The 14,130-nt window shown below is 39.7% G+C and overlaps 1 protein-coding gene across 1 annotated transcript in view; it reads left to right on the forward strand.

The window, feature by feature from the left end:
- The window catches only part of GLRA2 (glycine receptor alpha 2), a 119,178-nt gene that overhangs the window by 89,579 nt on the left and 15,469 nt on the right, over window positions 1-14,130 (forward strand). Inside the window, exon 8 of the mRNA XM_059494037.1 lies at window positions 1,386-1,535. Coding sequence (XP_059350020.1) covers window positions 1,386-1,535 — 150 coding nt within the window. The remainder of the gene's footprint in view (window positions 1-1,385; window positions 1,536-14,130) is intronic.

The raw sequence follows: 14,130 nt of genomic DNA on the forward strand, positions 1-14,130 counted from the left end.
TTTCTGCTGCCTTTTCAGACCACTATAAGTTTTGGCTGCAATGAAATGTTTTGCCTGCAGGTTATTATCTAAATGTTTATAATATTTCGGGTTTAGGTACAGTCCATTTTGCTCATCTTGATTCATCTCTATGGGGGTGCCATGGGTCTCTGTCAAACTGAGGTGACCTTGAGTATCTGAGGCATCTCCAGGGCACTGGTTAATGTGTGATACTGAAGCTTTGTGCTCTGCTGAATTAGCAAATGGATGTTAGGTACCTAATGTGTCAATTTGTGATGCTGTTATTTAGACAACTATGTAAAGCCCTGGGTGCCTCTGCCTACAGAGGTGTTCTAAGCTCCTCCTTACAGACATGAAGAAGAAGAAACTCTATTTGGGTGTTGTTAATCTCATTGTAGAGAAGACATGTAAAACAGTTCAAATACCTTGCATCCTAGATATGCCCATTTTTCTTCATTCCTTGATTTATTTATGTCAAAGTAATTTATGCATCTAGCTCACATGTGCATTGTAGACATTAAGTCAGATCATTGTAATTCCACTCAGGAGGTAATACCTGATAAACAAAAGAGACAACCTGCTGTTACCTAATTATAAGATCTCTGCTTAAAAACCGCAAGATGACAAGGAAAGGCAGAGACCAAACACCTATGGAGAATGTACCTTTGATATGCATAGTGTGTAGCTCATTAATTGGCTACTGTTTGGCCCAATGTGGGTAATATGATAAACATCTTGTGACATTGCAGTGCTGTCATATATCTGATTTTACTGTGGACCAGTCAATTCAAGTCAGAATAGATTTTTACTAGAACAGAGGCAGCTGTTTGGGTATTTTTAGTAGATAATATCTATGAAGATTTATTTTTCTTATAGAGATGTTGGGTAAAGGTATCAAGCAACTAGGATGGAATATTTAATTGGTAAAGTTGTATCAGCCCAATAGAATACCCTGAGTTCACTTTGAGGTTGTGGATACCAAATATAGCTAATTAAGCATTATGGTATAAAAATTTAAAAAGATGAAACCTATAAACTTTCTACAATTGTTTTTCAGTAGGTTTTTTGTCATATCTTGTGTTTGTATTCTATTTTCCAAACTTTGATTGTGACTCTAAGAACACTTGTATTTTCTTAAAGTAGCCCTGATTTTTCTCTAAAGGCGATAGCTCATTTGTGCATTCTTTGTGGACACTCATTTTCATTAATAGTTCAATTATGTATTTTTTTATCAGCGAATGAGTTAACAAATCAAAACACAGAACAAGAAAAACCCACCTCGTGGAACTCATGCTGTGCAAAAATGTGTTTATTTTTTTCTCATCTATATCTTCAGCTTAGGAAGTAGTTTGAGATATAACATGCTGTGTCCTATTTCTTTCTAGGTCTCCTATGTTAAAGCCATCGACATTTGGATGGCTGTGTGTCTTCTCTTTGTCTTTGCTGCTTTGCTGGAATATGCAGCAGTCAACTTTGTTTCACGGCAGCACAAAGAATTCCTGAGGCTTCGGAGAAGGCAAAGAAGACAAAACAAGGTACAGCTGCTCTTTACCTGGGGGAGCTGAATGTGCCCTGACTGCCCTGCTCATCTGCAGCTGATTTCCTACCTCACTTCTTGCCCTTGCAGGAGAGCCTTTTTCTAAACTTTCCTTTTGAGTGATTTACTCCTCGATAAAGAGTTCGTAATTGGCTGCTGAGTTTATTTGCAGTATATTAAGTTATTGACAAATGTGAGTAATTGGTCATCAATTCCAAGAATTTTCTTCCCTTCATGCAACTGCTGAGGCAGCTGGACCTCTACAAATACTGTGCTACTACATGGCACCATCTGTTGGATGCAATGACATAATAGAGGAATGATATTATCCAGGTGTGCTGTCACCAGAACATGCCTGAGATCTGTCTTTTCTAGTGCTGCCCTAACTATGCTAAAATGGGAGATTCCCTAGGATAGCCCATTGCAATGATTTGCAGTTCTGCCCTCACTTTTACACCACTAGCAGCTGGTGTCTTTCCCAGCTGAAACCAGGAAACATGGGCATTTTAAAAAAGGAGAAGGATTAGGAGAATTTCCTCTTGGGCTTCTGTCATTTCACAGTTTGCCTCTGATGCAAACTTCAAATTTTCTCTTTGTGAGTGTCATTATCACAGAATTTTATGCCAGTGACTGACATGTAGAAGAGGAGATTGTAACCTAGATGTCAGTCTAGAAATAATTTTGGGAAGACTGTCCATCTGTCCTGGGTTGTTTTGTTGGGTTTTTTCCCCATTAAATGGGAAGACAAGAGTAGACATTAAATTGAATTTTATTTGAGTCATGATCATTCCCATGTCTAGAGAATCTGGAACTGTAAACTCTACATATATATTTGTTAGGTGAAGTAAATATTTGCTTGAGCTGCACGAGTGCTTCAAGCCACAAATAATGGTTTCCTTTACAAGAGGGATGACAACAATGGCAGAGGGCATTTGTGTTTTGACAGGTCTGTCCAATAAATGTTCTGTAGCTAATGTAATATTTGATGGATACTCTGGGAAGAAAGCTGTTCTCTAGTTTAATATTATTGTCAGATGAATTGAGATTCCAGTGAAGATTAGATTACAGGAGAGAGCAGAGCTGCTTGCCTGTCTACAGGCCACACGCACTGCCACTGGAAGCCTTTGTTTTCAATCCCAGCATGGCAGCAGCAGAAGCTTCTGTATGGCATCTGTAATTTCATTTTTGGATGCAAGATCTGTTTTTGTGAACAAGTAGCCGTCCTTGGTAAGTAACAATATCCAATGACATTACTCAACTTTATGAGATTTCAGTAGTAGTCATTCATCTGCTTCGAAAGCTATTATTTTGGTGACTGTGAAAAGAAAGTTATTTAAAACCAAATCAGCAGAAGACTTGTGTTTACCCTAAGCCTCGTGGTGCACAGATTCTTTGCAAAATAGGTAACAGCATAATTAAATACAAGGAAATATGCAGCTGAGTAAGCGAGACCTATCCATTTACATAGGCTTGCTTTTTTCCTATGAATCTGGTTGCACAAATTTCAAAATAGGGAATGTTACTAAGACCTCTTTAGGAGGTATTTTCTGCACCTCTGTACTTGATTTTGTCTCTCACGATTTTCTCAGTTTATTTTGCCTTGAAAGTGATTCTCGTTGTTTTGCATGATGGTCTTCTCTAACCAAGCCATTCTTCTCTTTGCCTGTTGTGTGTGTGTGTGTCGTCATGCTGCTGCTGTGGTATTCCCATTCTTGCTGCTGCTATCTATGCTGACACTCTGGGGACAGGCACAGACTGTGGCTGTTGGGAATGAGAGCGTTGAGTCCGTGCGGCGCATGAATGGCTTGCGGAGCAAAGAGTCATCAGCTTACGGGACAGTGAATCAGATCGGCAATTCAAGTTTGAGGGTAAAGCTGTAGTGAGAAAGAGAAAACAAGAGAGATTTAGTATGTGCGATGATGCCATAAATCAGCAAAATGGACCATTTTGATTGGCATCTCTAGTAGTCTCTTGCATTCTCTTTGCTAAATGCCCCCACAAAATACACAGTGCTGTCCCCAGCATGAACAGCGGTTTCATGTTGTACATTCTTATGGCCCACCCTTATGCTTGCTTTTCACTGTGGCTGGGCTATGCCACCCCTATTCCAAACCTCTTGAGGAAAGTGCATGCATATTCAGCAGCTTGGTCCTGTGTAAAGATAGAGTGAATGGGGTGGGGGGAGAGGGCCATAGGAAATGCCTTGAGACAGTAAATCCCACATTGTGTCATCTTTCAGATGAGCGTGTTCCAACAGAATGTGGTACGTATAACAAAATGCATTTTTCTTTCTGTGGTATTTACTCCTGAACTGTCAACCTGCAGCCTTCCTCATCATGATGTCCCAAGCTCTGCTTAGTGGAGTATGAATAGCTATGAATGAAAAAAGTATTTCCTTGGTTTCTTTTTATTTGCTTGGAGAAGAGCCATGAAGTTAAAATCTTTTACACCATGTAACATAGCAGATCAAAAGCAATATGATAGCTGATGCATCCAGATCAGGGGTGAGTTGTGGAGGCAATAAAATCAATGATGGAGAAAGAAACAAGCTTACTGTGCAGCTCACTGCTTGCTACTAGTGGCTGAGGAATGAAATGTGTTCATTTAAATAAAATGGGACTGGGGTTTTAGTCTTTCAGGACTCGATTTCCCAGAACAAAAACATTGTCTGAGATACTCTTGAGCTGTAAAGGGCTTCCAACTATGATCAAGCTCTGTGAAGTCATGTTATTATAAAATGCAGATGAATTCAGCGAATTTTGTACACTGTAAAGGGACTTAGTATCTTCCAAAATCAAAGCAAAACTCACAGTTCATATTACGCAGCAAAATTAAGATGGAGGGTTTACAATGCAATAAATAATTTGCTTTCAGAGCTACAACATCAAGCAGCAGAAGAGAGACTTACTTTCTGGATACTTTCTATTGTACTTTCTAATAATATTTACATATATACAAAAACTGAATATAAAAAGAAGAAAAAATCAGGGGTTCTCTAGGAGATATGACCAGTATTAGTATGCTGCCATGAAAAGCTGATGCATACAGCTACAAAAGAAGTCCAAGTAAGTACTCAGTGCTGCATATCTCACCAATTACAAAGTGCTGGTAGTCCAGCTAAAGTTTGTGTAAGTTGTGGGTATCCCCTCCTTTAGGGAAGCTTGCAGAAACCTCTCTTCTCCTTTAGAATGTTGTGCATTACACAGACAGCCAGGGAGGTTCTCAGAGGGGCCGTGTCGCTGCAGTGCCTTTGCTGCAGAGCCCTAAGAGCTGGAGCTGCTCTGGTATTGTTTTCCCCTGGAGAACTCCCATCACATAACTGATGCACACTTGAGAGGTCAACAGAGGAGATGTAGCAAGGCAGAGGTTTCTGGAGCAATGCTGCCATGGTTGCAGTTTTCTGCTCAAGAGAAGGATGTTTGTGCACAGAAGAGAACATAGGAGCAGAGCCTGTGGTGCCACAAGGAGCCTCACAGGCAGGGAACTTGATTTGTTGAGGTATTGCTCACTGAACCAAAGCTTGTGTTGAATGCAAATGTGAAAATCGTAGTCAAGAGCAGACAGTGTAAGAGTGTGGTTGAGTATCTACACTGCATCACTCAGTGCTAATCTAGGGAGAGGAAAAAAGGTGCTGAAGCACACCTAGCCTTGATTCCGGGATTTGCAACTTCATCTACAGGACAAGAAAACACCTGCTCTCAGTTTTGTTAGCCTGTATCTCTGGCACTGCTTTTGTCATTGCCTGCGCTGGGACTTGCTCTTCTTAGTGCTGCAACCCTCAGACCAGTTAGTCTGAGCAGACATCTTAAGAGACCATCAAATCTCCTAAATCAAGCATCAGATTGTTAATGTTTTTCTAGGAAAAGTCTGGGTTGTATTGTTGTAATACAATTGTCCAGAAATTGTATTACAGGTGAACCATTTGAAAAGACAGCTTTATCAGGACTTGTTGGCATCTTCCGAACACACAGAATCCCATTATCCTCAGGTTATCAGTGCTTCACTTTGTGTTCCCCATACAGTTTCTCTTGAAGGAAGCATTCAAAGTTTGTCCTAAAGGTTCATGTAGTCTTTCTGCTCAAGTTAAATACATCCAGAAGTGGAAATAAACTTGTATTCAATACTTGATTGCTGAGAGAAATAATTGCCTATTTCTTCTATATCATGGTACAATAGAGAGAGTACAGGCTGTAGAAGCCAGGAGTCTAATGGTACTGGGGATGTAGTAAAGTTGCATAATATTAAAATCTAAATTTTTATGGTGCCAGATCACTTGAAAAAAAAACAACTTATTTTTAAAATACAATTTTTAATAATTAAACATTATTTCTTAGTTTTCAAAATGATGGATTTCCAGGGAAGCAGAACTCTTTACTCAGGTTCAATCATTTCTTTTTGAAAACAATAATTATTATGTTATATGATCAGTAGTCAAAATGAGTCACAGTACAAGAGTATTCACATTATCATCTCAAAGATAACTTCCTAAATTACATTTGTGATGGCCACCAGTGTGACCAAGACTAGGGGTTAAGTTTGGGACGATTAGTGTTAAAAGCAATATGTTCTAGCTTGAATGAAGAACTGTGCAGCAGGAAGATGTGACAGGTTTAATCCCATGCGCAGGGAGCACACAGCAATACAAATAACAATGCTGCAACCAAGGGGGCTCATATGCATGCAGATTAGCAAAGGGGTCACAAATGGTGTTTTGAAATGAAAGAGCTGGGACTAAGTGTGATTACAGAAGCAAAGGATAACTCTCTAAGCAAAGCTGGAAGAACCTGGTTGAATTCTTCAGAGCATTGTTGGCCTTGGATGGAGCTGCCAGTGGTGAAGCAAGTACCACAAGTGCCCAAACAAAGTCACTGAGATAGTACAGTATTTCTACCTTTCAACAGTACAAGAGATATGCATTGAGCAACACCAGCTTCTACAGACCATCTCTATCATTTTAATCATACTGAAATCCCTCTGTCAGATCCCCAAATAATTTTCTATAGTTTTCTACACTTGCCCCTAGAAAAAAAGTCAGTGCCTTCAGCCTGGCTTTGCCTTTAAAGCACTTGGCACGGCTGTCCCTGGTGGGAATGTTCTCCTGCTGTCACCGTGCGCAGCGCGTTGGGCGGGAGGATGTGTGCGCGCGCGTTATGTAAGGTGCCGCATCATGTGAATAATGGAAGTGCTCAAGGAAAGCCCTTTTGCTGAGCTATTTTTGGTACTCGCTGAACAAGCTCAAACACATGAGTTTCATTGTGAAAAATAGGAATCTGAGTCTGAATGGCTCTTTCTCTCTCTCTCTCTCACATCTTGCTTACTTAATGGATAAAGCTCATGTAGCTTCTGCTGTAGATAAACACCCTCAAGATACTGTGGTTACTTTTATTTCTCCAGGGCAATTGCACTAGTGCTTTAATGTAACTGTGCAGATGAAAATCCAGTAGAGAATAAGCACAAAAAAATTATCATTTAGCTTGAAGTTATAGTCCCACATACAACTACAGAGAATATTTAGCTGTAGTTAAACAATAGACACAATTTGCTGCATCATGTTGCCATGTCACTTTGTGGCTCGTCTGAATGTCCTTTTCTGTCTTTTTATATTGAGCATGAATAAGCTAAGAGTGGCCCTATTTAATATCAGTGGAAGTATCTGTATTGTTTATAAAATGGACATACCTCACGTACTTTAAACATTTAAAAACCCTGTCATCTCAAATTTGAAAATTATCTTGATATAAATCCTTAGTCTAGCTCTAGGCACAAATCTAGAGACATGAGTTCCCAAAGAAAGAGCAAACCTGTAAAAAAAAAAACAATTCAGCCATGGGGGTGGTATCCAAGCAATGGATCAAAAAATTCTAATAAGAGCAGTTAGACCAGATGGAGAGTCTAAGTTTACTGGAAATGTAGATTTTTCGGTGAAAAGCAAACACAGACAAAGAAACAGTGGAAGAGAAAAATTTGGTTTCATAGTGTCCTGTTTACAAGGGTAAATGAAAGTGAAATGGAAGTTTTCCCTCCTGTACTGGAGAAAGGAAGGTTAAAAATTCTAAACAAATTACTGTGTTTTGTGTATTTTATTGCATCAGACACAAAAAGATGATGGACTGTGGTGGGGTGGATTTTTTGCCCCAAACCAAGAAACAGAAGAGAAAATGGATTGCATTTCAGAATTCTATTTCTCTTGCATTTCAAGGGAGAGAATTCTGAAAACCAGATAAAAAAACATGAAACATTCTGTAATAACAGGCAGACCAATTTATGGAACATGTCGTAGCAGTTCCTGAGAAAGTCACAAACATCTAAACAATAATTGAAGTGGGTAGAGTGCTAGTTCACAAGCTGGAGTAATGGATTCCAGGTACCAGAGTAGAAGAAAAATGAGGAGAACAAAATCAGGAGAAAAAAAATAGAATTTCTGGGGGGAAAACCCCCAAACAAACAGCACCAAACCACAAAGAAGCCACAGCAAACAAAAACAAAGCAAAACAAACAAACAAGAAAAGAAACACACAGAAAATGAGAACAAGAAAATCATGGCTAATCTAGAAAGGGTGGAAACCAGAGAAGTGGATAACTGGTGGGCAGAAGGTAAGGCTGCAGAATGATGAATTTTTATACCCACTGAACTGATCAGAGGTACAACAAGTGGTACTCTGTGGGGCAGGGGACAGATATTGGAGCTGTAGGGACCATGCATGGCACCAAAACAGCAAACAGGACATGATGCAGTATAATAACTCACATTGCCCAGCTTGCAAATACTTAAAAAAATTATTCCTTATGGTTAAATAGGATAGGAACAGGACATAAGCTGCAGGACAGCAATATTACAGTACTTCCAGTCTGGGGTGATGAAGTGACTGTGTGCTGTACCACAGGGGACAGGTAGGGCTGGGAAAGTCAGGAATACTGGATAAAGTTTTTTCTTGCTTGCTCAGTAGTGGAACTTTGCTTTAGAAACTCTGAGTCCTCTCTTGTACCTGCCCAGCACGCAGTGGCTGAGAGGATCAGCTCTGAACTGACAAGCCTTAGAGACTGAAGTTTGCACTTCACTCAACTTTGTCCTGTTAGTAACTCCTGAACAGCAGGAGACACACCAAAAATGAACTCTGCAGTTTTCCAGCTCATGAAAGGTACTCTCCAGCTGGGTGCAAATGTCTTATTTCTTATTATACCTAGGGGAGAGTGCAAACTGAAAATAGGGCAAAGGAAGTTAGAAAGAGACAGGAAATGTTCTTATTTTTGAAGCTTTAAAGCAGCAAGTGGCTTTTCAAGAACCATCTGCCACAGGCACCAGATTTTTGTTTTCCAGATTATTTTAGAAAATGGTGATTCTTTCATTGGATGTGTTCTGGCCCACCTCATATCACTCCAGACAGGGAGTGAAAAGCCATCACAATCCAAAGATAGAGGCTTAGGCAGCACAGGAGACAACTTCTACCCCAAACTCTGTTCTTTCATTGTAGGTAGCTTGACTCTGTCCATGCCCAGAGTCAGCACCCAGTAAGGCCTTGTTGTCAGGGTTTCTCACTGCTGTGATGGCCAGGTCCTCATTCCAATGGAGGAAGTGAAGGCACCAGGATGGGAGCAGTTTCTGATCCATCATTGCCAGGGGTCTGTCGTGATGCCTCATATCAGTTCTGAGTTCTGTCCCAAGCCTCATTTTCAATAGCAAAAAAAATATTTCAGTGTTGGTAAATATAAATTAGTATTTCTACAAGAGAGTGAAGGGGTTGAGCAGTAAGAGCCAAGCACAATGCAGGCTGAGAATGCCAGCACTCTGTACCCATGTATTCCCACCCTCACCAGCAGCCCTGCTCACCCTGTGGATCTCCAGAGCATACTACACCAGTTGTATCAAATTACATGGAAACTGGTGAGATGGGCAAGTGTTCAGTAGGATCCATGAAATGCATATTTACATCTGACCCAATTAATCCCCTTCTCCACAGGGGATAGAAGCTGCTATTTGAATGTAATTAATTGTGAAGCATTCTGTAATGATGTTGTCCAAATGGCATTGTTCAAAACCAAATTGTATTAACCAGGCTGCTGAAAGTTCATTCTCTCTCAAGTCTGAAAAACTTCATGGGTTCCAGTAAAATCCAGTTTTTACAGTACTTTTAAAAAAGTGATTTTGAAACCATTTATTTCTCCACCTTTATTTTTTTTTTTCCTGGGGGAAACAGCCTTGTTTATAGTCATTCCTGTTCAAGTTGACAGCTTTTCTTATGGCAAACTGATCACTCAGAGCCTGATTCTGACACATGTGGCTTGATTTAATGATCAGATGTGTTTATTCCTCTTGATCCACTGCTGGAGAAAGATGCTATATACTGCAATATGATAACTTGTACTCGGGTATTTCTCTTGTGGCCCGATATTTTAATTTGTTTGTTTGTTTATTTGTTTGGTTTTTTGTTGGTGGTTTTCATGGGTTCATTTTTGTTTGGGTATCTTTTTTTGGTGGGGGATAGCACTAATCTTGCACTGCTGAGAGTAGATGGATAGGATAGGTGAGGAAGGAGATTTTCTTTCCTACAACATGAGGAGGGGGCTAGGGGTAGTTGAACTGGAAGGAATTAACACCTTGAAACAGTATAAATTCTGAGCACTTGTTACTGAATCTTGCCAGAGCCCTCACAAAGATTCATTTTGAGTGGGGAGCACCTGAAAATTCCATGCCAAGCCAAAACATAAGTCACTAAAAGTTTACTCACTTCCACTCTCTGTGAATTCCCAGTGTTATCTCAGAGCTGTCCACTGTCTCTTCCAATACTCAACATCTTCACTACAGAATGATCAATGTCAAGAAGGACTTATTATTGAAAAGCTCCATTTTCCATTGGCTGCATGAATGTATCTGGCATACTGAGCATGTCAGAGTGTTTTTAGCTCCTGGAGAAACAGATTGGAAAGGTCAGAAAATGCTGCTGTGTTTTCCAATGCACATGAGGTGCCAGAAGTCCAGAATCCTACCTGTGAATTTCTGCACTGATCCTGCAAGTTCTCTCTGAGCAAGGGCATAACTCTTAAAGTAATTTAATTTCTAACTTTTATATGTAATTTTTCATACAGATACTGTGTGTGCATTTGTACATACAAATAATCCACCTGCATAAGTGCAAGTTTTTCACCAAGGTTTTATTTTCTCTGCAGTAACATGACAAGATTCTTAGGAGGCACTTTCATGCTTTCATGCTTCACTACATTCTCTTTAAATGGTTCTCCATGTGTGTTGTGATATAACCCTTTCTGCTAGTCATGTGGAAGTGCTCTGCTTGTGACTCATTCCCTTTTCTGTTAAGCCTTCCCAAGCCTGCTGGTGGTAAACTTGCTTTCAGGTTCTCTGTAATCTTCATCTGTCAAAATAATAGCTACTTTAGAATTGAAATCACAAACTCTGTTCATTAGAGATTATCTGAGTTGCACACGTGTGAGACCTTGCACACCATTCCAGTAAAGAAAGTTGTGCATTTCCTCTTCAGGATGTAAAGTCTTACAGGCATCTGCAAGTAGCAGCCTTGACACACTCTAGCACAAAGTTTATGAAATTTATCTACCGGTTGTCTGTTAACTTATGCCATCTTTCTTTTTGACTTCCTCAGTGGGATCAGGCACCAAGTCCACTCACTTGCACCATCAGCAGAATTTTCATCTTCTAGGCTTTTTTTGTGTGCTGATCCTCACAGGAAGAGAAATTCTAGCAAGTCTAATAGAGCATGATGCCACTACAGGCTGGTGAGATAGAGAGAACTTGTGCATCACAGGATGCTCTTTTACAGCCCTTGGTAACCTCTGTCTGTAAGTCCTTCAAGGTGCTAATGCTCTTTTTTTCTCCATTACAAACCTAGTTAGATGAATTAAGGGGTATTTGTCTGGTGCAAGTGTTTCATTGTGTGTCCAGAATGGGTGGGGTATACACCAATGAGTGGATAATCAAATCTTCTGAAAAATCACTATGTGCTCTTGTTCAGTGGCTTTCCTGCCCTGCTAATAGACTTTATGTGTTTCACTTATAACCTTCCAGTGGCTCTTGCAGAAGACAGTGGCCTTTCTTTCAAGATTTGCAGGTTCTGGCCCCATCCTTTCTGGAGGAATAGAGGCAAATTATGCACCTATTTCACTGCAGTTTCCTTGTTTGACCATAATGACAGCTGATCTTCCATCAGACAGGTCCCTCCTGAGGTACAAAAAAATACCTCCAAGGCATTTATTTTGGAACAAACACGTGTATGTGTGCGTGTGTCCAAGGCCAAAATGCAGAAGTGGCATAACTTATTTTAGATACTATTCTCCCTCCATTAGCTTTACATTGTATTTCCCACAGAGGTCTCTGGATTTGTTTTGTGCCTGTCTACAGTTTTCCCATATATTGGTGGGTATTTGTCATGAGCAAAAAATTGTCAGTTTTCCCATATATTGGCATACCCTGCCATGCCCAGGCTTCAGTTCCCCTGAATTTATTAATTCTGGTTCTCCTTTTGAGCATCTTACATTTGGGTGTCATGCTTCTCACTCCAGGTAGCCTCACCAATATTTCTAGCTATGAATTCTCAAGCAAAATTAAAGAGGATTAGGGTTTTTAAAATTTATCTGCTACTTTCAAAATTATTGCTCCATATAGCTTCTTTTTTAATTACTTCTCATCTGTTTCCTACCAAGCATGAGCTTAGATGCTCGTCCTCATTTGCAAAGATGTTTTTTGGTTTTTCAACCTACTCACTGTGTTTTTCATGCAGCATTTGTTTTCATCTCTAACTTCTAGCTAGCAATAGTCTAATTTCTTATCATGGACCCCATAAAACTGGATTCCTATCAGAAATAAGATATATCTTTATTATAGATTATTTTTTTTAATGCTTATAAACACTTGTTTTAGCAATGCCTATGGAAAGGCATAACATTGAATTTAGATTCTTATTTTCAGGTTTACATCTTAGGAAAAACAGATTGTCACCTTTTCAATCTTAACATGCAGCATTATAGTCATAAAATGAAAGGATTTGGTTGGAACATTTATTTGTGTCATTATCCGGACTTTCAAGTTAAATAACCAGTGTAGCTTTGAAATTCATGAGGCAGTTGTTCAGCAGCTGGCCACATCTCTGTGCTGTGGGAAGCTCCATCTGGAGATCACAAACTCCAAGAAGGTTGTCCTGTGTTGGGCCAGGGCATCTGTCCTTGATGCATCCTCCTGGGCTCCAAGACTTTGCAGCTCAAGAACTCTCCAAACCAGAGGTGGTATTTTTGTGATGAGCAGCCTTTGCTATTTATGGATAGAGCAGTCAGTTCAATATGATCATTCATGAATTATTAAAATACTTTTTTAAAACTTGCTATGAGTTGTTCATATGAGGTCTGCATCACTTGTGGGACTAGGAGTCTGTATGGCCACTGGAGCCAATGGGAGTGCAGGCTGGAGGGAAAAGGGTATTGGAAACGGAGGAAGATCTGGTGTGAGGTGAATCCAAAGATAGAAATGACCAAAGCTCTGTGTTAGATGAAAGCAAACAGGATGACTAATGGTTTTGCAAACTGTAGTGCATATCCACAGTGTTTGGTGGGTATTTGTCACGAGCAAAACAACCCTGAGTTCAGTGACTGTGCCTGCAAGGAGGGCAGGGTTGAAAGACAAAGGAGGGGAGGCAGTTGTGCTAGTTTTCTTTCCTTATCTGATGTATTTCTGTTTGCACAATTACACAAACAGCAGCAGGAACAAAGTGAGCACATTTAGGGATTTAGAACAAGACAATTTCTTTCAGGTTTCTCAGATGGTGGCTGGGGGATGACTGGTGGTCCTTAGCCCATGCAAAGAAGAAGAAACAATGGAGAAAACAAGATTATTTGCTCTCATAATTAAAAACATTTTAAAAGGAAATCCTTAAACACTAAGTCAGTGCTGCTGTTCCAAACTTTCACTTTGGCTTTAGACTTTATTTAAAAGCAATTGATTATCTAGCTGTTGCAGTTCTCTTTTAAAATGTCTTTGAGAACTGACATTTTGTTCCTTATCTTGAAAATGTCCTAGATTTGTCTGTCATGAACTCTAGTGGAGTCAGTTTTATATTTTTTCTAATGGGTTGGTCTTTTATTATGCTGCCCTTACTGTTACCTGTACTAGATGTTCATGCAATGGAGACACAAAATGTACGTTTTTCATAGGGACCAGACAGGAGTGTGAAGAAGAAAAAATAATAAAAAAGTCGAGAGAGAGTAGCTTTTTTCAGGCACAGAAAATGTTGTCTTGCTTCCTAAATGTAAATACTGCTTTTTTTCAAGTTTGCACAAAGGATGTTTTTCCTCAAAGACATGACAGCTCTTTTAAGATGCTCTGGTGCTGTATGCTGCTGTTCTTTGACTTCTAGATACTGGGGATGCCTGTTTATGTTGCCTGTCTCTTATTGGCTCTTTGATCTTTGTTCACTTTCCCTTGTGGCTTATTTTGTTGTAAAAATAATCTATTTGAATTTTACTTCTTGATGCATGGAGACTGCTGCTTTTGTCACACTTCTCTGTACTGTTAGTGCTTTCCTCTTTGGTGAGTTCTCTTGTGAGTATTTGTGTAGCTGGGGTTGAATATCAGA

The sequence above is a fragment of the Ammospiza nelsoni genome, chromosome 2 (genome assembly GCF_027579445.1).
Source record: "Ammospiza nelsoni isolate bAmmNel1 chromosome 2, bAmmNel1.pri, whole genome shotgun sequence".
Taxonomy (NCBI): Eukaryota; Metazoa; Chordata; class Aves; order Passeriformes; family Passerellidae; genus Ammospiza; species Ammospiza nelsoni.